General features: G+C 43.9%; 1 protein-coding gene across 2 annotated transcripts in view; it reads left to right on the top strand.

The window, feature by feature from the left end:
• Positions 1–20,428, top strand: part of LOC147697773 (uncharacterized) — a 303,212-nt gene extending 282,784 nt beyond the window's left edge. Inside the window, exons 7-10 of one of the 2 annotated variants that reach the window (XR_015299158.1) lie at positions 5,274–5,337; positions 6,109–6,171; positions 19,094–19,793; positions 19,834–20,053. Coding sequence is in view for 1 of the 2 variants with exons in the window: in XM_086933339.1 (XP_086789465.1) it covers positions 5,274–5,337; positions 6,109–6,171; positions 19,094–19,285 (319 nt within the window). In the remaining variant the exon portion in view is untranslated. Of the gene's footprint in view, positions 1–5,273; positions 5,338–6,108; positions 6,172–19,093 lie in introns of both variants that reach the window. The other variant, XM_086933339.1, reaches the window with a different exon arrangement.
• The last annotated feature ends 3,726 nt before the right edge of the window (positions 20,429–24,154 follow it).

Here is a 24,154-nt window from a genome sequence, read left to right as displayed (position 1 = left end):
GCGATGGCATTTGACACTGCCCCTATTGTTTGTTTGAGCATTTTGTCAATCGCAGTCAGTGTTGGTAATGGCGGTGGAGGATCCGTTTTATTTTTTGCGCTCGATCTTAAAGTGGGCATCTTGGGCTTCTTGGTGGTCTTCCTCATAATCTGTAGTGATATGTACAGATGGTAGATTTTACTAGAGCAGATATAACCGACTAGAAGCCTGGTTCAAGAGTTGTAAAGAACGATTTTTCAGGGGGGTGGCCCAGCCCGGCCTCTTCTGGCCTCTGAGGGCCACAGAGGGCCCGCCCTTTGCCCGGGCTTCGCTCGGCGTCCCGCTCGCGTCCCGCTAAGCGGTAAACTGCTGAATATAAGGAGGTTTTGCAGGCAGGGGGCGTGTCTTCCTGGGGGCGCGCCCGTGCACACCTGTGCAGCGCAGGGACTCCTGGTCTTTTGAGTCCCTGCGGCGCGCTCCCTCGATGTTATCTCGGTGCTCCTCCTCCTGAGACAGACCCAACAGCGCGAGTGCTCTCCCAGCCTCGACCCCACGCCACTCACCGCGCAGCAGCGCCCGCGAAGCGGGTGCTGGAAGTTGTAGCGTTGCGGGAGGGCGGTCAATCCCTCCTGGGACACAGGGAGGCCGGGTGTCAGCAAAAGGCAAGGGTAGAAAGTCTGGAAAGCCTAACGGCGACAACAGCAACAGTCTGGTAAGAACAGAGAATCCCGCTGGAGGCTACACAGTTTCCCGCTTAAATAGGCTGGACAAGCAGGGGGCGTGTCTTCCTGGGGGCGCGCCCGTGCACACCTGTGCAGCGCAGGGACTCCTGGTCTTTTGAGTCCCTGCGGCGCGCTCCCTCGATGTTATCTCGGTGCTCCTCCTCCTGAGACAGACCCAACAGCGCGAGTGCTCTCCCAGCCTCGACCCCACGCCACTCACCGCGCAGCAGCGCCCGCGAAGCGGGTGCTGGAAGTTGTAGCGTTGCGGGAGGGCGGTCAATCCCTCCTGGGACACAGGGAGGCCGGGTGTCAGCAAAAGGCAAGGGTAGAAAGTCTGGAAAGCCTAACGGCGACAACAGCAACAGTCTGGTAAGAACAGAGAATCCCGCTGGAGGCTACACAGTTTCCCGCTTAAATAGGCTGGACAAGCAGGGGGCGTGTCTTCCTGGGGGCGCGCCCGTGCACACCTGTGCAGCGCAGGGACTCCTGGTCTTTTGAGTCCCTGCGGCGCGCTCCCTCGATGTTATCTCGGTGCTCCTCCTCCTGAGACAGACCCAACAGCGCGAGTGCTCTCCCAGCCTCGACCCCACGCCACTCACCGCGCAGCAGCGCCCGCGAAGCGGGTGCTGGAAGTTGTAGCGTTGCGGGAGGGCGGTCAATCCCTCCTGGGACACAGGGAGGCCGGGTGTCAGCAAAAGGCAAGGGTAGAAAGTCTGGAAAGCCTAACGGCGACAACAGCAACAGTCTGGTAAGAACAGAGAATCCCGCTGGAGGCTACACAGTTTCCCGCTTAAATAGGCTGGACAAGCAGGGGGCGTGTCTTCCTGGGGGCGCGCCCGTGCACACCTGTGCAGCGCAGGGACTCCTGGTCTTTTGAGTCCCTGCGGCGCGCTCCCTCGATGTTATCTCGGTGCTCCTCCTCCTGAGACAGACCCAACAGCGCGAGTGCTCTCCCAGCCTCGACCCCACGCCACTCACCGCGCAGCAGCGCCCGCGAAGCGGGTGCTGGAAGTTGTAGCGTTGCGGGAGGGCGGTCAATCCCTCCTGGGACACAGGGAGGCCGGGTGTCAGCAAAAGGCAAGGGTAGAAAGTCTGGAAAGCCTAACGGCGACAACAGCAACAGTCTGGTAAGAACAGAGAATCCCGCTGGAGGCTACACAGTTTCCCGCTTAAATAGGCTGGACAAGCAGGGGGCGTGTCTTCCTGGGGGCGCGCCCGTGCACACCTGTGCAGCGCAGGGACTCCTGGTCTTTTGAGTCCCTGCGGCGCGCTCCCTCGATGTTATCTCGGTGCTCCTCCTCCTGAGACAGACCCAACAGCGCGAGTGCTCTCCCAGCCTCGACCCCACGCCACTCACCGCGCAGCAGCGCCCGCGAAGCGGGTGCTGGAAGTTGTAGCGTTGCGGGAGGGCGGTCAATCCCTCCTGGGACACAGGGAGGCCGGGTGTCAGCAAAAGGCAAGGGTAGAAAGTCTGGAAAGCCTAACGGCGACAACAGCAACAGTCTGGTAAGAACAGAGAATCCCGCTGGAGGCTACACAGTTTCCTGCTTAAATAGGCTGGACAAGCAGGGGGCGTGTCTTCCTGGGGGCGCGCCCGTGCACACCTGTGCAGCGCAGGGACTCCTGGTCTTTTGAGTCCCTGCGGCGCGCTCCCTCGATGTTATCTCGGTGCTCCTCCTCCTGAGACAGACCCAACAGCGCGAGTGCTCTCCCAGCCTCGACCCCACGCCACTCACCGCGCAGCAGCGCCCGCGAAGCGGGTGCTGGAAGTTGTAGCGTTGCGGGAGGGCGGTCAATCCCTCCTGGGACACAGGGAGGCCGGGTGTCAGCAAAAGGCAAGGGTAGAAAGTCTGGAAAGCCTAACGGCGACAACAGCAACAGTCTGGTAAGAACAGAGAATCCCGCTGGAGGCTACACAGTTTCCCGCTTAAATAGGCTGGACAAGCAGGGGGCGTGTCTTCCTGGGGGCGCGCCCGTGCACACCTGTGCAGCGCAGGGACTCCTGGTCTTTTGAGTCCCTGCGGCGCGCTCCCTCGATGTTATCTCGGTGCTCCTCCTCCTGAGACAGACCCAACAGCGCGAGTGCTCTCCCAGCCTCGACCCCACGCCACTCACCGCGCAGCAGCGCCCGCGAAGCGGGTGCTGGAAGCTGTAGCGTTGCGGGAGGGCGGTCAATCCCTCCTGGGACACAGGGAGGCCGGGTGTCAGCAAAAGGCAAGGGTAGAAAGTCTGGAAAGCCTAACGGCGACAACAGCAACAGTCTGGTAAGAACAGAGAAAATACAGTTTATAAAAAATGTCATATACAATATATTTACACACAATTGATAAAAGCAGGTACAAGAATTGATTAGAAGAGTTAAAACAAAGATTAAATTGACACAGAAAGCCTTCTTATGCAAATCAACCAAGCCCATTTTAAAAATTTTAACACAGCACATACGATCACAGGGGATGTGTCAGTCATTAAAATACGCATTGCCACTGTACACTGGCGAATGCCCAGCAGACTACAAAGTGGTTTAAGCCAACGGATCCGCAGGGCACGGTAGTCCGGGCATTCAAGAAAGATGTGGGCTACTGACTCTACACGAGTGGGACAGGATGCACAAAAAGGTGAAAGTTGGTGAGGCCGCTTCCAGCCGGCGACTACCCCCCCTACTGGTAAAGTCCCCACACAAACTTGAAATACAGGGTGCGGTCAAACAGGATGGTGATAATGTCTAGATAGGGTTCATATGCCACCACATCCTTGATTCTCACAAAAGCTACTGTTGCGTTGCAATGGCGTGAGTCTAGATGTAATTTCGCAGAGACCCAGTTCCAATACAACTTTTTAATAGTAACCTTAGGTGGGGCAGATTTCGTAGACCAAGCATCAGGTAACCCTATCTCCATTAGTAGTCTTTTGACGTCCCTCAACCATTTGATCCTAGACCACCCTGCCATATCCATAACCTCAGACAGAGCCTCCGCATAGGAGACCAATTTGGGCACCCGCCACAACCTTGCCCAAAGAAGCAGTGGGCGAAGTTGCGCTTAATCCCCGATAGGTCTACAACCTAAATCCAATAGCACTGGCACAGTTGGTGTGCTTCGTGGCAAAGCCATCAGGTCTTTCAAGAACTTGTTCTCCGATTTGACTATTGGGTCCAGGTTGCAGGTGCCCCACAACTCTGCCCCCTATAGGGCGGCACTGACCCCTCTCGCTTTGTATATGTCCACTACTGGGGCAAGGGGTTTACATGATGAGGAGCGTTGTTTCTTGAGTAATGCTCCTCCTACCCTTTTGTGGCCCAGTAGCATTTTATAGATGTGTGAATTCCAGGAAAGGGAGTTGTTGAGGGGGATACCCAAATAATCAAATTCGGAAACTCTCTCTAATGGCTCGGAGTTCAAGGTCGGAAGTCTGCCAAGTTTCCTAGGGGTCGTTCATGACCAGAAACTTGGTTTTGTCTGTGTTGATTACTAAGCCTCGCGATAGACAAAACTCCTGGAAACTATTTAAAAGGCTCTGCAGACCCATGGGGGACTTCGAAATGAGGAGAGTGTCATCTGCAAAAAGCAGTGTAGGGATCCGTTTTCCCGCCAAGGAGGGAGCATCCGAAGGAGTGCCAAGCAGATGTTCAATCAATATGACAATTTACATAGGGAGCACTTACACTCTGGCACTGATCAGCAGTGGCAGAGTGTCCAAAGCATCTAAACCAGCAAAAACGAAATCCAGCACAGCATCAAAAATACAGGAGGCAGAGGCAAAAAGATGGGGGAAAACCACACCAAGTGTGTCAGGTCTAACAGGGTACAATCTGATCACGGCCTGAGACAGCACCTTAAATGAGAGTTACTGACGGATTGTCTGTCCCTTGGTAAAGTACAGTCGATCCCATGACTCAGTTACATCGAGAGACCTAATTTGCTTCCATGGGTCATCATGATTTATTTGTTATCTGTGAAAAAATTTCCAAATCTGATCTGGACCCGCTAAACATTTCTCACGCTGCGCCAAGTGGATGGAGAAAGACTTGAATTGCCGAAACCTTCTAAATGTGCGTATGTGTCCTTAAAAACAATGTGTATCACTGAACCTTATCTTACATTTGTTACCCTTAGTAATCATTGTTTCGTGTTAACAAGGTTTAGGTTCATTTTATTGCTCCGGCTACTGGAGGTCCAAAATAGATGGATTACGGTCAAACGTGTGGGTCCTTGTGGCTGCTATTTAGATTCTCCACTGGATACCCTTAATTTCATCATGTTTCGTGTGTTTTTTTATACTCCGCTTTGAAAGATATATTAGCTAGCCTTAATGTTTTTACAGTTACTGACTAATTCACCTTTTAGTTAATTGTTCCTTTTTTAACTGGAGCAGTCAAAATTAGAAGGCTATTTGATTGTTGATTTTATATACTTGTGCACTGTATGTTTATAATCTTTTATGGATTCGTACAAATTCCAAAATAAAGATTTTTTTATGAGGATTAAAGCAAATCTCCTTATAACTCGGTGATATTAGTTGTAGCTTAATCATGAAATAAGGTAAATAATTTATGTTTGTATGTATTTATTCCAGTCAGAAGTTGGAGGTGTACAATAATCAGGTGAAGGTGGCAGAATGCGCCCTACAGCGAGCACAGGTACATATTTCATGTTGAATGGTCTAGGGGGGTTGGGATTGTGTGCTCTGCAAAATGCTGTTACTCCGGACCCCCAATGCAGTTTTGGCTTTTACCTACAGACCGCTTTAAGCTATCTGATGGTAAACACCTATTGTCAACAATGCTTACAGTACACTCTAGGTCAACCCACTGTTTACCATTGTTTGGCTTTCTAGTCAAACTCATTTGCTTGTTTTTAGTTTTCCTCCTCCATGTATTTGCCCCTCTGATGGAGCATAGCTTCTTTACTGTCCTTTTGATTCGATGACTTGTATCCTTCCACTGCTCGTATTTAGGAAACTACTTTTTTCTTTCAGCTTTAGCACTCCATGGGAGAGTATGTGCTTTCTTACTATCTTCCCGTATGCTGCTTCCCCCATGTTCTCTCACTGTAGCATCCAGCTCATCCATTGCTTCGCTCCCTAGCCTACCCTGCTTTTTGTAATTTTTCTTTAAATTCAGCCCCCCAATCCGTTTCTTCTCTTAAATTGTTCCTCGTTAGTCTTGCTACTTGCCAGTGTTTACTTTCCTCCTCACCAGCTTCTCCAATGCCCCCACTCCTCCACGTCACGTTTTTCTTTCTTTCTTTTCCTTTTTAGATGGCACACTCCAAGATTGGAGCTGTGCAAACTTAAACAAAATAATAGCTACCTAATCAGCATTATCTTTTAAGAAAATCCCTGCCAATAAAGTATTTTTCTTGCAATTCTTTCCGTAATGGTGGAAATGTGCATTTTTTTTCCCTTGCAGGAGGATGTGGATGGATTAAAATGTCGAGTTAAAAACCTCCAACAGGAAGTGGTCAATGCAGAGGTAGGTAAAGCTCTGCAAACAATGAGTATGCAAACTGAAACATTACTGTAATCAATGTAAATGTATATACCAGAGGCTGGAGTACAGGTGAGGCCTGTTAGATTGGGTGTTCCAAACTAGTCACTTTATGGTATAACAGAATTTGATTATTCATTTAATCTTCTCTTCAAAACTGTCCCAAAGAAATGTTAACCAAAACCATCTTAAGTGTCATGATATTAAAAAGAAAAAAACTTTTAAAGTAAACGTAGCATACTTATTTAATGTTTTCATCAGTTATAGTGACAGTTCAGACTTTCTGAGATGCGTCATGGGATGACTTGGGCATGAAATATCCAACTTTCTTCACATTTGTGCTGTTATCTCTGCTAAGCAGGATGACTAAGAACCTTCTTATTTATGCCCAAGCAGCAGATACTCCAGCTTTAGGAACCGCATGGTTCTTGAGCAGTGTGTGTTTTCTCAAGGGCTGTGATTTTGCTTGCCTCTGGTGCTAAAGGCAATTGGAACATTTTATATGATTCATAGAACCAGAGCGGCCTGGTGTACTTTACTGAGGTGTACATTTTGTGTGTAATTATAAGCTATTTATTTGACAATGTTTTCATATGAAACAGGCCTACGCTGCTCACTTGTTTTGTGCAAAACCCTAAATGCATATATCAAAGTGCAAGTAACACTTGTGCTCAGAATTCTTCCATTGATACTTCATGTTTCAGCAGAGGTGGACTGGATCAGAGGTGTAGAATTTTATAAAAATCGACTTGTCCAATATATGGGGATGCATTAGAAATCTACTTGTCCTTTAACAAACTTACATGTGTCCATATTGGGCCAAGTCAATTGGAGAGGGCATTCTCACGTCAGAGCTCTGATAAATCTCTCTGATTAGGCCAGGGTTGTTCTTATATAGGATTTGGATCCTAACAAAGGCTGCGATGATCCACCTTTAAGCCAATCTACATGTAGTGGCTTACGCAGGAAGTGGTAGTTCTAAGGTGGGAAATTCATGCGAGTCTATGCACATTCAGCACATCGATTAACGTTTTTTCTGGCTCTTCCTCTTGACTCAGTGTGTGATCCATGGACATTTTAGATTGGTCTTAGTTTCCTTATCTGTCAACATCGGGAGCACTTTGAGATGGAAAAATAGCCCTTCCTTTTAATGTGCCCACCCCAGGAACTGAACAGAAACATCGTGGCCCAAACAAAAGGGTCTATTTGTTTTTACTCTTTCCAAACCTGTTATTTCTGAATCATTTTGGGTAACCAAATCAACGCACATTCTATCCCTTACATAGTCCTTTGGGAATGTTTGGTTGTATTGGTAAGCAGACAGAATGACATTCCCTGTCACAGAACAAGCTAGAACTAATGGCCTGTTCTGTCCACCCTTCCTTAGTATTGGCTGACTCATGAGCATAAACAAAGCACTGGCTTACTTTTAGTATTTTTCTATATCCATCGACCAGTTGCAGATGGGTATTGAGTTGGTATTTCATATCCTGGCAATTAGAACATATATAAGTCCCCTGGGGATAGCAACTATCGTAAACATCACAACATACAGTACTTTACTGATCCTTTCCACGTTTCTTGTTTCTCCTGTATCTTTTTTTTGGTCCAGTGCAGTTGATATATGGAGGATTCCTTTCCATTGTTGTATGGCCTGTCTGTAAAGACTGCACATGGACGGGAGGGTTTACAGACACTTGCACAGCACTCCTGGTCTGCCTTCAGAAGATTCAGAAGTTCACTTTTGGTTAGGAGTGTGCACCCAGGTATCCCAGGCAGTTCACTGCAGTATTGTCAATTAGCAGCACTCCGAATGGTCCTTTAAACCTTTTTTGCTAGAATGTCTCCCTTTTGTGGACCTTCACACTGACTCAGTCTCCAGGCTGTAGTTCATAGCAGAACCCTGTGGGAGGCTATTGGAAAGCTGCTGCTATCAGAGAATGAATAGCTCAAATAGTCTTCAACAACGCTTTACAATAGTCCAGTATAATTTCATCCTCCACAAGCAAATTACTAACCAATGTCGCTTGCGAGATCATAGGTCTGCATTTCACTACCTCATGGGTTTTAAGGCCCATCCTATTTGTTGTACTTAACATCATTTTGAGGGCTGCGGGAAGGGCATTGATGCATTTCAGTTTTGTCTCAGCACCAATCTTCACCATTGTTTTTCAAATTTCCATTTGAACTGTCCACGGCTACTGACTGTGATACAGACCGCTGAATTTGAGTAATGTTTAGTACTTTACCAACCTATTTAACAACTTGGCCTGTGAAATGTGTCACATACTCTCTGTCTACCTGCATTGGGATTCCATATCTGGAAATATATTCTTTCAACAATAGTGTGGCTCCTTTCCTAGTATCTGCGTGTACACTATGGTAACGCTCCACCCACCTAGTGAAAGATGTCCAACAACTTTTGCACACTGATGCTTAATGCATCTTTCCATTTGAGTAACGTCAATCTGTATGCTTAGTAATTGGTCCCAAAATGGGGGCTGCGCTTCCTGATAAAGGCAGGAATTGCAGTACTGTGTAGTTATTGCACGAAAAGAGGAGACATGCCAGTGAAGCTAAAATACCGGGCCCTTTCCTCTTTGTTCACATATGCCACTGAATGGTACTTCAAGAAAGACCTGAAAGAAACTCAGGACCACTCGTTTACCAGTGTGGGAAGTCCACAATGCATCATATGCTGATAACACTGGGAAGAAATCTCTGACTATGGTCCATCTGGAGATGCAGAATTTCACAAGATCAACCAATAGGAAGTGTGGTGTTCTCCAGAGGATGCAGAAGAAAGGAATCCAAGAACAGGAAGGGAAAGAGCTGCCTTAGCTGCACAGCCTGCCAGAGCATTCCCCTCGATGGTGCCATCCACAATTTGCTGATGTGCTGTATGTTTGACAAGAGCAATAATAGAAATTTGGTGGTAAGATCCTTGTAGATTGAAGGCATTCCCAAGACAAGACGTTAGATTTTGAGAAGCCCCATGTGGATTCAAAAGGGACTGCTCAAGATGGCCATGCCAGTTTGGGCAGTACCACTTCCCATGTCCCAATCCTCTGCATCTACAACAATACGTGCTGCATAATAATATTGTGGCTGTTGGGGAATCCAGCAGCCATCTCTAGATTTGGAGAGAACTCCTGGCCAAGTCAATTCTCACTCTGCAATGCTTGCCTCATTTAATTCCACACCTCTGTTGCTATCCTTAATTATTTGCTAAATCTCTTCAGGCCTGTTGGAGGTAGCCCTCTTCCCATATTCACTTAGAGGCTGAGTAATTTAAAAGCGCTTTCCTGCTGCATCAGGTCTGGGTCAGCTGTGCAATGCTCAGCCTAATATAGGACTTCCTACAGGTTCTTCCCTCGTCTTCCTGGTTCTTATTTTCTGCTATAATCGATTAGGAAAAGCCAACACTATGGCAGCTTGACCTTTATTGGCTCTGTCCTCTATCCCTGAATATCTCTGAAGTACTTTATTTAACCATGTGCTGTACGTAGATTTGGACGTGCCTTAGCCCTGCTTTCAAGTAATTATCTATTTTTCTGTTGGTTTTGGGAGTTTTATGTAGCGCAAACTCAACATGAAGGTATCGGAGTGGTTTATATAAGCATCGGTTGCGTTACAGATGGACACATTCATTTCTTTTTTGCTATGCACAGGAGATTAATTGATTTAACCAGAATTACAATATGTTGAGCCTCCTGCCGAGAGACTAACCTGGTTCCCCAGCTTCAAGGTCGACCACTCTAGCCGTTAAGCCACATCCACCTTAGTCCACTTAGTCTTTTTGGGGTCCAAGCTTTCTAGGGCTGTTAGGATGACCTGCCTAAACATTTTCACCATGTCTGCGGCAGCTCCAGTATCTTGATTCTCTCGGTTTGCAGGTTGACTGGGCCATTGCACTTTCCTTTTTACTTTCTGCCATTAAGTCATGTGACGGTATTACAGATATCAATTCAAGAATGTCTGGATAGGATGGCTTATAAAAAATTATGGTACAGGGGCTGGGTACGTTTCCCAGGCTCCTTCATAAAGGTTGGGACGTCCCTAGCTAAACTGTGGGTATACCCATGCATCTAAGGTGCATAGATGAATGTTTTGTCCTGTCCTAGGGGACTGCCTGCAATGATATGGTCATCAGAAAGGTCGTTGCTATTCTCATTCTTCTCTCCATCTCTACTTGGACCACCTTTGCTTTGTATTACTTGCCCCTTGCTGCCATTTCTACCAACATGCAAGCCCAGGACATGGAGAAGGTCCATAGCATCAAACAGCCCTTCAGTCACCCATTGTTCCATTTCCTTTCTTTAAAGCCTGTGACCTTCCGATCATGGGCCCCTTGTAATGAAGATGCTTCCAGAGACAGGAATGCAGTTTGAAGATGATTTATTGTCAAGCCGAGAAAGCCAGTCCATACATGAAACCTGGGTCGTAACTGTCATCCCATGGAATCCGGAACACAGCAGTGTTCCTGATTCCAGGTATGACACGACAACACCACACATTCCCCTTCGTAAGGGAAAATACAGCGACATAAGCAATAGTTAAAGAACAAGAACAAACAAACAATATACAATATGAATTCTGAAAAGAAAAGACATAAGTATGAATATCTGGAGAACAAATTACATAATACACAAATCAAATCACCTATAAAGATGATAGTCTTTAGACCACACAGGAACATGACATTTCCTCTGTGCTCGTTGGACAGGCACATTGTCAACAGAAGAACAGGAAGACTTGTTTTCAGGAACACTGTGAAGGGTTGTAGAACCAGAGAATTTACTCCAATTGCTAGCACCATTGGAAGACCTCAAGCCGGATGGAACTCTAGACTCTGATGACACATCCTTGGGCCACAACCACCTAGGAACCTTTACCACTTTAGACAAATTCCACACATTACCATCTGAAAGTTCAACAACTTGTCTTCCAACACGCGTGACCATCAAAGGACTAGAATACCGTGACTCACCAGACTTGACATTTCTACACTTCTTGACACGGACCCAATCATTGACACAGAACTGGGAAGAATCACTACATGGAGCACGATCAACCTCAACAGCCCTACCAGTACCAAGCATTCTCATCCAAGGTTGACTCATGTTGGAGCCACTCCTCCTCCCTCTCATCTTCTCAAAAGGAGACAGATCACCCATACTCCTAGGTGTGTTTCTGTAACACCACAGGACTTCACTAATGATTTGTTTACAATCTCTACCATTCTGCAAGGCTAGTTGAAGGCCTTCCTTAAACACCCTGATCCACCTCTCAACGATGCCATTACTTTTGGGATAATAAACTGACACACGTTTATGTTTGATACCATGACGCTCCAAAAACTCCCTCATCTCCTGGGATACAAATTGCACACCATTGTCAGTTGTAATAGATTCTGGAAAACTCTCCCTTTCAAACACTTCATTTAAAAACTTGATCACCACACTAGATGTTATGTTAGAAACCATTTTTACCTCAGGCCACTGAGACAACTGATCTATCAAAATTATAGCATACATCACACTCTTGTTAAATGACAAAGGACCAGCAATATCTAATGATACACTTTCCCAAACCCGTGAAGGTCTGGAAATGGGAAACCGTTCATATGGAATATGCTTTTGATACTTATCACTCAAACAGCAATCCAAACAGTCTCTGACATGCCGTTCAATGCACTTATCCATTGCTGGCCACCAGAATTCACTTCTAATCCTTCTTTTCATAGATGTCATTCCAGGATGCCCTTCGTGAGCCATTTCTAAAATCTTAGGTTGTAATTCACGAGGGACCACTAATTGCAGACCCCTAAACAAAACTCCTTCAACAACCGACAACTCCTGAGCAACGTGAAAGAAAGGAAGAATCTCATCAGACAACAAAACTTTGCGTGGCCACTGGGATTTTACAAAATTACAAATATCACTAAGAACAGAATCACTACAACACGCCAATTTCCATGCATCCTCATCAATACAACCTTTGGAGATTTCACAAATTGTCACAACATTATCATCATCCTTGTCTTCTTCAACAATATTGTCATCAGGAATAGGCAATCTAGATAAACAGTCAGCTAACACATTCCTAATACCAGGGATATACTCCACTTTAAAATGAAAATCCTGAATATTGTATTGCCATCTAGCAATCCTTGAAGTCGCTTTTCCACAACCTTTCGTAGTAAATAAATCCACTAAAGGACGATGGTCAGACCAGAGCTTAAAAACAGTACCGTACACATACTTGCGGAAATATTCTATACCCCACCAGCAAGCAAGAGCTTCCTTTTCTAAAGTAGAATATTTGCACTCAGCATCCCTTAAAGGTCATGATGCGAATCCAATTGTTACCAATTGACCCTTTTGACGCTGCATTAAAACTGCACCAATACCTACATTACTTGCATCAGTGATGATAAATTAACAATGTGCAGTATTAAACGTTGCTAAAGCAGGTGCAGATGCGATGTTTTGTTTCAACAACATGAACTCTTTTTTGCAATTTTCATCCCAAAGAAATTGAACATTTTTTTTCATCAAGTTCCTCATGCTTGCAGTCTTATCAGAGAACAAGGGAATGAATTTGGAATAGTATTCGGCACGCCCCAAGAAAGATCTGAGCTGATCTTTATTCACAGGGTCTGGAGCTAATTCAATGGCCTTGACTAAATTCATTTTCGGGGAAATGCCTTCCTTACTAATAGTATGTCCCAAATAGTCAACAGAAGACACACCAAATTTACATTTTTCCTTTGTAAGTGTAAGACCACTATCTTGCAACACACATAATACTTTATACAAAATTTCAGAATGATCAGATGGATTAGATGCAAAGATCAAAATGTCGTCTTGGAAGTACAAGACATTATCAAAATCCTTAAAAAGGTTGTGCATCACCCTTTGAAAGACAGAAGATGCTGATATCAGACCAAAAGGCATCCTTTTGTACCTGAAAGCACCCTCTGAAGTGATGAAAGATGTCAAATGCTTACTATCTTTGTGTAACGCTATCTGGTGATAAGCATTAGACAGGTCTAAAGTAGAAAAAATGGATGCCCCCTTCAATTTAGTGAACATTTCATTAATATTAGGCAACGGATGTCTATCCACCCATACGTTCCCGTTTAAATCTCTTAAATCCACACAAAGTCTCACTTTGCCGTTGGGCTTGTGAGCGACAACGACTGGGGATAACCAAACAGAAGATTCTATCTCCTCGATGACATCTAAATCACATAACCTTTTGAGTTCAGATTTTACAGCATCTCTTAAATGTAAAGGGACATTCCTAACTTTATGGACTTTTGGTGCAGCATCTTCTCTAAGAATGATTTTATGTTCAAAGTTTTTTAAAAGACCTAATGCGGATGTAGAAAAAACAGAAGGAAATTTCTTTTCACATTCAGAACCGAGATCAGACTCTACACTCATGACCAGATCAGAATATCCAAGCACTTGTTCAGGATGATTGGGATCCAATTTTATCATTAAGTCCCTCTGTTGAGGCCATCCCAATAAACAAGAGCCATCTTTAGCCACATAAACCTTGGAATTAATAGTTTTACCCTTGAAACTTAGTGATGTCGTAAAAAACCCAAGAATTTCAATGGGTTTCTTCCCATACCCAAGCAACTTTATGTCTGGAGGAGATAATTTTAAACCCGGAAACTCTTTTACCCATTCTTCGCCAATGAGAGTACGTTTTGCCCCAGAGTCTGCCATAACACTGATATCCTTCCCTCCAACATTTACAGTGCAGTAGGGAGACTCTTTATCACATGCATTGACTTCATACACTGCAAAAAGAAATTCTTCTTCTAAGTAATCGTCATCAATTTCATTGACATGCTCATCTGAACTTCTTTTTTGATTAAAACCCTTACTTTTAAACTTGTTCTTATTCTTACACATTTTGCTAAAATGACCTTTCAATTTGCAATATCTGCACACTTGACCAATTGCCGGACACTTTCTATCATTTGCTAGGTGATCCGGACTACCACATTTAAAACATGCAAATTCTCTCCTCTCTTGGAATTGTTGGTTTCTGTTTCTAAATGAAGATCTTTCCTCAAAGTTAGATTTCTTTACAACATTGACTTCAGCAATATTTTTTTCTGCAAGTTCCTTCACACCAAGTTTCCAAAACGATGTGCGATAGCTAATGCTTTGTCTAAAGTCAGATCCTCAGTGTCTAAAGGTTTTCCTTGAAGCTTGACATCAGCAATTTTGTGGACCATTTGATCACGCAACATCTGATCATGAAAGGTTGAATAATTGCACTTAGATGCCAAAACTCTTAAGTCATTCATAAATGAGTCAACAGATTCACTTGGTAATTGACCCCTACTTAAAAATGTATGACGGGCAACCACAACGTTGACTTTCTTAATATATTGTTTATCCAACTGTTTGATCGCTTCCTCGAAAACATCTATCGCTTCTTCAGAAGATGTTACACTACCTGCAGATAAAGGTAAATGACTTAAGACATGTCTTCCTTCAGCACCTATTGACACAAGTCAAAAAGTAATTCCCTTTGGGCGAATTAACATTAATACATAGATACTAACAAACAGTGATCTGACAAATACCAACCATATAACAAGGAAGCAATGAAAATAGGTAAAAAACTTCAAAACATGTGAAAACACTCTAAAGAAATAAAGTATTTAAAACAATTTATTAGCATACATTACATAAATTAGAAACTAAAAATCGGGAAACACATACAGGATGAAACAATAATCAATAAAATCAACATTCCAATAAAAAAGGAGCTTCAGGGAAAAAGGACTAAACTCAAACACTAAACAGTTATTTTGAATTTCCCTCAGTTTATCATCCCGGATTAACTCCTTGCATCGACGCGTTTCGGCGGTATGTTCAGATAAAACCCGCCTTCATCAGGAAAATGTGTATAAACATTTTTTAAACTGTTTGAGTTTAGTCCTTTTTCCCTGAAGCTCCTTTTTTATTGGAATGTTGATTTTATTGATTATTGTTTCATCCTGTATGTGTTTCCCGATTTTTAGTTTCTAATTTATGTAATGTATGCTAATAAATTGTTTTAAATACTTTATTTCTTTAGAGTGTTTTCACATGTTTTGAAGTTTTTTACCTATTTTCATTGCTTCCTTGTTATATGGTTGGTATTTGTCAGATCACTGTTTGTTAGTATCTATGTATTAATGTTAATTCGCCCAAAGGGAATTACTTTTTGACTTGTGTCAATTGTGGAACCCTATCCCTTTGGTTTTGGGGTCCCTCTCTCTTTTATTAGAGGTTCCTTCAGCACCTAAACAGTGTTTTAAAATGGCAAGTTTCCATTTATCGGTGTAGTCATCTCCACCAATAGCTTCAATGTAAGCATAAAAACCTTCTTTCCATCTTTTCCATTCAAGGATAGGTTCACCTGGATTTGGTAGAAATGGAGGTGGAGCTGAAAAACTTTCCATTTTGATAAAGCAAAAACATAAAATAATTTGGTAGGTAAAATGTAGTGTTCCTTATAGAACAAGGTCGTTTTGCTTTATATATATATATATTTTTTTTATATATATATATAGTAAGGCAAAATCAAAGCTTCTCGCAGAGTTAATGCCAAATTCAAGAGTTATTGCCAAAACCAAAATTTTAAGACGATCGATGAGGCTAATACGCGATGTTAGCACATTCTCATTGCCTTTCATTCAATTTTGTCCCAAAAGATGGCCGCCGTGCGTCAAAATGCGTGAAGAAAACGTCGTGACGTCACGCGCATGCGCACCGGCTCGAGCTACCAGACTTGCGTAGTTTCAATCACCAAGATTCGAATCTTGAAAATGCCCAAAATTGTAAATATCCGTCACAGATGGGTATAGAACAGTGGCGGTTTCACCTTCTTGATCCTGCTACAGTCCGTGACACTGCGCAGACAGCTCCGACAGCCCTCCTTGACAGTTCGTGATCCTCCGCATCTGACGAGAAGCAACGATGCAGGTAGGGACTCCAGGTCTGTTTAAAGGTTCCTGCCCAATCGTCGCCAGTGTAATGAAGATGCTTCCAGAGACAGGAATGCAGTTTGAAGATGATTTATTGTCAAGCCGAGAAAGCCAGTCCATACATGAAACCTGGGTCGTAACTGTCATCCCATGGAATCCGGAACACAGCAGTGTTCCTGATTCCAGGTATGACACGACAACACCACACCCCTCTTTTTCAACTCCTTATATATACACACGGTCAAATGGTGGATAGCCTCGTTAGTCAAGGCACTGTAACCTAAGGAGGCTGGCTCCAAGTCCACATAGCTTCCACCTTCTTGACTACCTCCGGTAGTTGTTTGAGCACAAATGGCCCTAATGTTTGCTGTTGCTTTTTCTTTGGGACTAAAAATTGGGATTCGTTTTTGGGCCTTGGGAGTTGTGACACATTGCTCAATAGATTTCATTTTAGTGTCACTTTGCAAATGCCTGCTGAAGATTGTGCTAATATTACGCATGTGCGATTGTTTGTGTTGGTTACGAGCTTTTTAGCTACTGAGGGAATCTTTCCATTGCTGTAAACTAACCTTCGTTCCCTTTTTCTTCATTATTTCTTTTAAATAATCAAGGTTATCCTCAAACACCCTCTCGTCAGGGACCCTCGGGTCTCACCTTTAACGTTTGTGATAGGCCCTTCTGATTTCAAATGCAGTCCTGTCTCGTAGCCCCCAATTTCAAAAAGCCGCCATCGGCTTGAAAATGTCTTCGTTAATCCGCCTGTCGCATCAGTCTTGCTTCTACTGTGGTAAGGATCTTTAGGGAGGGACACGTCACTAGTCTGAGACCCTGTCTGTTGAATACACTGAACAATTTTCAGGGTAAATCAACTTATTGGGTAGGGTCAAAACATTAGGAGTCACATTCTTGCTCTGACGTCCACTCCCAGTTGTCCTCTTATTGTCCGAGTGAACACATGATATCCACAGTACATGAGTAACATGCGTAATACAGTCCTGTAATTGCATCTTTGTGACGTTTACCACCCACATGGTCTTTAATATTTGTAATTAAAATAACATGTACACATTAAACACTAAGGCCCAGCACCTTCCGGTCAGAGATACAACCCCTAATGCTTAGTAAAGTATCTAGTCGCTGTAAAGTGAAGCCAGAGGGGGCCCTCAGTGAAAGCTGCAAACACAGTGAACTGATAGTTACTACCATCAAATACTGCAGGTTGTCTGTGCTGGTTCCCCTGGTACCCGACAATCTTTGCCGTTAGTCAAGTAAAATCCAGGAGCAAAGTATTTCTGTTTGTATTTCTACAACCGTGGCAATCAACTAGAGGGAGTCCAATGGCCCCACATTAATATGTTGAACTCAAAATTACAAAATGATTTTTTTTCAGAGCTTTGAAGTTTTTCAAAGTTATTGGTATAAATCCACTGAACTCTTTAACATAATTCATTAAAACTGATAAAATGTAACATAATAACTAAAAGCTTTTAAAAGCTTTTTAAAATGGTACAATTAGCACTCCGTATCAAAGTCTATTTTTTTATACTGTAAAGCAGTGTCAGTAGAGGCTGCCGAAATGTGATGCCAAACCAACATGCATTTTATACAGACATCTTTGTGAAACTGCCAGTCCGCCTTCTGCAACGGGGGTAACAGGACAAGAATAAACTACAGAAGTAGTTACATCAAAATCTAACTAAAGCCGCATTTCTTGGAGAGTGATAAGGGCATATTTATCAAAAATGCCAAATTATCACAAGTAAAACTTAGGAAGGCCTGACTTATTTTTTTTTAAAGTTGCCTCGAGGCAATGCATGAGTAGCTCAGCCAGCCTATGGTTTTGCTTTGATTCTGTAGGACTAAAAATGCCAGAATGCAACATAAATGCTGGACTGTAAGACCTACATAGCCTAGGAAGGTCTCATGTTCCGTTATTATTATTAAAGCACCTACATCTACGTTTTCAAATGGTTTTAGGAATGTTTTGGGACGATTCAGTAACCCTGCGCAGTTCCACGGCTGTCTATCTACTCTTCCTTCAGCCCATTTTTCTGCTGCTGCTCCACACAACTTTGAGTTGCACCTCGGGAGGGCTAGCGTCTTCTCCCTACTTTTGTGGTCAAAACTTCTTAATGGCAGTATGTCCCTCATCAAACCTCTTCTTCGCCTTCAATATTTCTCTTTTGTTGCCAGTCTGGTTACTCAGTAAATCGAGCCCTGTAGTAGTCGTCTCTTTGTAATCCTCAGGTGAACATTTCAAAATAAGAACTGCAAACGTGTCCTCTTTCAAGGGCCCATATTTTCACTGGCATCAGATTAGACCATAGTAAATCCTGAAACAGGGCAACGAAACAGAGCAACCATGATAGCAAGCTATATTTCAAAACTTAGCGTGTATTACTTTAAAAAAAGAACTTCTGTTGCAAGCCTGCTGCCGTCATTGTATGCAGCACCATCTAGGCAGGCCATACACTGTACTGGTGCAGCCAGTCTTCCCAAAGCAGGCAACCACCTGAGCTGTGACTAATTGTTTAACATTACATTGCCATGCATTAGTGCTTATAATCCCATTCCTGTGTTCATAGAATGGGATTTGTACTTATTTTCCTGTTGAGAGTGGGCACTCAAATGAAAGCACAAACAAGGTACGGTAGTCTTGGTTGATGGGTAAATTACAACAGTGTAATAATTAGAAATGGATTCTTAATCAAGCAGTATGTATATCCCTACTCATAAAGGTAGTGGTGCGGGTTTCCTAAAAGTAAATTGATTTGTATAGTATACCTGTACCTGAAAATCATTGTTGCAGCTTATATATATTTATTTTCTCTCTTATAAATTAGCTAATCCATGTTATTTGAGATCTCAATGCAAACAGTGTTTTTATGTTTTTATATGTCCTAGGAGAACTTAATGAAAACTCAATCTGAAATATGCCGCTTTAAGTCCTCAAAAGAAACTATAGCTGCCTCAAAACCCATGAATGAATTTGAAGAGCTACGTCTTCGCAGAAAACTTGAAAGAATTTTGCGCCGAATGGACATATTCGTGGAGAGAGAGAAAATTATACAACGTTTACAAAAGACTCTAGGCTGAAAACCCTTCAGCAGCATTCATATATTTTAATGAGAAATTATTTCTTGTGCCTCTGTTACTTTGGGGGTTAAATGTTTGTGTGCAAGCTTGTGTAAGGCAATGCAGCATACTACTTTAATTTCTTGTACACCATTCTTCTGCACTTTAATTTTGTTCTTATATTTTCGGTTACGGTGCACACCTTTTGCTTTAAAGAAGATATCTCTATATCTGGTCCCAAAGGATGTAGGGTTGAAGAAACACCGAACGTTCAGTGACTTGTTAACTGTAGGTGTTTTTATCATGTTTGCTGATATGCATCCATAAATGTACAGAAGATTCTATTTTAAATGAAGGTTCATTAACCTTACTTAGACTCTCCAATTGCCTTTAAATCATGTTATATTCTTGCTTCAACTTGTGGTATGGTTGATGCATCTCTACCCATGCCACACACATTTCCTTTGCATTGGCTCACTTAGGTTCTTTTCTTCATGTAGTTTTAGGATATTCTGTTTTTTCTGGGGTTGTATTGAAGCATTGTTTATTTACTGTTTTTCGGCATGCAGGTGTTTTTGACACAAGGTTTATTTCCTTAAATGTATTTTGTCATTTTTAAACATTTCCGTTTCACAGATTTCAAGATCAGTGATAGTCTGCACATGAACCTTACAAAGTCAGCATCCTTTACCTATGAATTCAGGTTAATTGCTGGCAGTTATGTTTGCAGATGGCTTGTCCTCCCTTACGAATCTCCTCTAATAAGTAAATAAATTAGATAGATGTGTTAAAATACCGTGAAATTATCCGTGATTGTTTGAAAATCACACTATAGGCTAGATATCTGGTACATTATCAAAATTTGTGGAGTCAGTACAGCCTGAGCATAGCCACATGATCATCTTCACTATATACAGTGACTTTTCAGTTTTGAATTCTCCAGTATCAGAGAGGGGCAGAAATATATAAAACAAGCATGTGCAATGGAATAGGTCTTGCATTCACGATAATTTGAGTTATTGGCAACACAATAGCTTAAACTCTTGCAAATGCGAGGCCTATTGCATTGCAAATATTTTTTTGTTTACTAGCGCCTGTGCGGCACTTTACATTCATGGAGGCCACATCTCTTTCTTTAGACAAAGCGGACCGCCCTTAGTAAGTAAAATAAAAAATAAAACGCAACTGCTATAATTAAAGTGGCCTGCCATTAATGAGTAAAATAAAAGCGGGTGGTGTGCTGCAACCTAGTGGCTGGAATAGGGGCAAATCATTAATCAAAATAGTGCTCACACCCAAGTTAGGATAGACTGTGTAACAAGACAAGTAAAAGGTCTGGTTGTTATGGGAGGTAACAAATGCAGACAAGGCGGTACCAAGGAGGGACTAACAAGCCTAATAACGACTCCAAAGCCAGCGTTTACAAAGGACAATGACACAAGCCAGTTAAAAATATGGGCAGAGAATGGGCGGGGCTTCAAAACCATACTCTACTACTGCATGCCTCGCAAGTGCAAATGCGCTGCCGAGGCTAGACCGAATGAACAAAAAGTACGTCTGTTCCTTGTTGTTGTCCAGTCATATGATGGTCATTTTCTCCAGGATCAGTCCCAGGCGATGGGTTGATAAAACAAATGCAAATTTGGTGAAAAAAGAGCCATCAAGCCACATTAATCGCTTTAAAGGTAAAATAACTAAAAAGCCCCTCCTTTTGCTTTGCTTCTAAAAGTGAAAATGTAGATTTAAGTCCCATTAATTAACACTCTACAAATTTCCTTCACCTCCAGTCCCCGAGGCAATGTGATATATGTAGTCTCGTCCATGATGGTAGTACCTGATGCTGGTGTGTTAACCAAATTGTCCACTGCTATTGAAAATTTAGCTACCCAGTCTTTGTTCATCTTTAACTCCATGGCTGCTAAGGCAATTCCCCTCCTGTGCTGGGAATTCGCTATTTATATTGTTTTATGACGAGCTGGGCTCGTCATCAGTGTATGAGGAGGCTACACCATGACGAGCCCAGCTCGTCATGAGTGTGGAAGGGGTTAAGCTTTCTGGGAGTACCTCTAGTCTGGAAACGTCAATGCCTTTTTAGGTCTCGTGCCTGCGTTGCACTGTGCAGAAGTGCTCGCACAGTGCAAGACCTTTAGTCAGTGAAAAACGGGGTTTTAGCACCGACCTAGGAATCGCACACACGTGTGTGCGATTTTTTTTTTTTGTGCTACCCCATTGGTCTTTGCGTGCGTCTTTTTGTAAAAGGCTGCACGCAATTGGCCAAAGGCGGGTGCGCTGCTCCACCCACGGCCTATTGGTGTCTATTACGCACTTGGTGCGCGTAAAAGATACCAATAGGCCGTGTGGTTTCAATTATCGTGCTCAGACACCGGCACGATAATTGAAACACATGGCTCGCAGTGGTGCGAGCTCGTGCTTCTTCTTTATTTTTTGGATCCATTTCACACGAAAGCAACAAAAGACGTTTCTTTTCCTTGCGAAACGGAGGGCTGCATATCTCGCTTTGTGCAAGAAGGCAGAAGTTCTTGTTTAAATCGATCTTCATTTTTGCCATGTTGGAAAAATCTTCATGACGTTTCCCAAAAGGATGCACATAATTAAGATTGTTTTTGGCACATTTTATGCACTTTAATCCGGGCATGGGTGGAGCGATTATTTATAGCGGATGTCCCTAATTTTGTATTTCTCATTCATAATCCCTAATGACATTTCCCAAGTGCACAGCAAAAACTGTTGAAAGGATTTAAAACAATCTTGCAATGGTTAGGTTTGGGACAACTTGAAATTCTTTGCTGTTTTGGAGGAAATCTTTACAATGATTGCGAAATATTCCCAATAGAATATTTTAACTATATGTGAATCTGTTGATGAACTACTTACAGGAGAAAATTACTTTAGCTCTGGTGGCCAAAATGCAGTACACAAACTGCTTCTCTCCAGGTATGGAACCCTCTACTGTGAAAATATATGGTGGTGCCTTGTGGGTCAAAGTGAACACCTGTAGCAGCGATCTTCTTTCCCTGGTTCGCAAATATGTATTCGTTTTTTAGGTCGAGCGACCTATCTCAATGCGCACATGCGCATTGAGAGCGGGAGCTCGATATAAAGGGGCTTATACAGAGCTTACCGAGATCGGGCGATTCCATGAAGTGCCCGTGAAAGCTCGCTCAATGCGCATGTGCATTGCCATTAAAAGCGCGTGCACAGACACCAGCCTCCCTCCCACAGTCATCCCCCAGCGTGCGCTCTGCAAACAAGCCTTTGAAGTGCACTTCAAAGGTATCCGCTACCCCCGCCCCCTGCTTCACACGTTTCTCGCATTTCTCCTCCCTCCCTCGCCTTCCTCGCCCTTCAGCGTGCCTTAAGCCTCCATCCTTTCTTTCTACGGTGTCGTGCATATTTTCAATCTCCCCCTTCTCGTCTCCATCCCCTTAACCATACGCCGGCGGCCCTGCACCCATTCGAGCCACAAATTGCTTCCCTTTGGCGCAGCGTTTTACTTGTCAGGGCGGGTGCATTTATATGCATTCTACCCCCTGCTCGCCACTTAAAGTAAAAGTGAAATGGCGATGCAAATATAACCAAGCGGCTGAGTGAAAACTTTGTTTGGAGTGTTACATGATACCTGTTATTTACACAATATTTTTTTGCGCCTTCTCACCCCCTCCCTTGCCCTCCCGTTTTCCGTGCCCCCTCCCTATTGCATTATAAATGCTTGTTAATTAACCCAGCGCCAACACCCGTTAGCAGTGCAGCGAGGACCAGGACCTGCGTCTCTGCAGTGTGGGACCCGCTCCCCCTTCTGATCTCCCAACTGCGGTTCTACAGTCGCCCGGGTCTGTGTGCTGCCTGCAGCTGCAGGCTTCCCCTCCCTTGCCTGCTGGTTGCTCCCTAGGAGAAGGCAACTCAGCATGAGTTTTACCCTTCAACGCACACCAAGAGCCATGTGTCTTCTTAATCCTCGCCGAGCCCGGCCTCCCTTCTCGAGTCCCACTCCCTGCCCCCTCTGGGAGGAGCCCGCCAACAAAACCTTTCTCCATCCCACCTGTGGAGTTTGATTTTCCGCACCCCATTGTTGTCCCTCACTGCACCCTCTCCTCACTGAAAAAAAAATCTATCTATTTTAAGGTGACCCTTAAGATTGCGGGTGGCTGCTGTGTCGGAAGATCGCCCTGCTGCCTGCGGCGTTTGCTAAATAAATGCATTTTCTTCCTGATGAACACAGACTCCTTCTCCCCCGTCTCCTGATGGGGTTTGTTCACTTCTATCATTTAAACAGCTAATCTGCCCGCAAGACTTGGCCAGACCTTCCCCTCAGTGGCCAGAAGAGAATCGGTCTCTCTGGGGGCAAATGGCCGGCAGGAGCGCAGCTTGACGGCTGACTCTTTCCCAACCCAACAAACTTTCTGAGGTTATGGTGACACCCTGACAGTAGACTGATTCCATTCTAGCCATGCTAGCACATTTTATTCAGCATCAACTTGTAGTCACAACATTCTCCAACAGCACAGTTTGTTTTCTGGGGGTAGCTCTGCTGGGACCTAAACGCAGCGCTATTCAGCATTTGGCGCTAAAGACGTCACAAATCAATAGGTACACCCATAAATAGGTAAGCACAATATAAGATAAAGTCATTTGAGCACACGCAGCTCTGTCCCAAAACTGATCTGACATGCACCCCCCCCCCCCCACCTATTGTAGTACTAGGACCTGTCCAAACTGTTGACATTTCTCCTCCCTCCCTCGCCTTCCTCGCCCTTCAGCGTGCCTTAAGCCTCCATCCTTTCTTTCTACGGTGTCGTGCATATTTTCAATCTCCCCCTTCTCGTCTCCATCCCCTTAACCATACGCCGGCGGCCCTGCACCCATTCGAGC

Source organism: Lissotriton vulgaris, chromosome 8 (genome assembly GCF_964263255.1).
Source record: "Lissotriton vulgaris chromosome 8, aLisVul1.2, whole genome shotgun sequence".
Classification (NCBI taxonomy): Eukaryota; Metazoa; Chordata; class Amphibia; order Caudata; family Salamandridae; genus Lissotriton; species Lissotriton vulgaris.
Note: the sequence above shows the minus strand (reverse complement) of the source record. Positions and strands in the feature narration are given on the sequence as shown.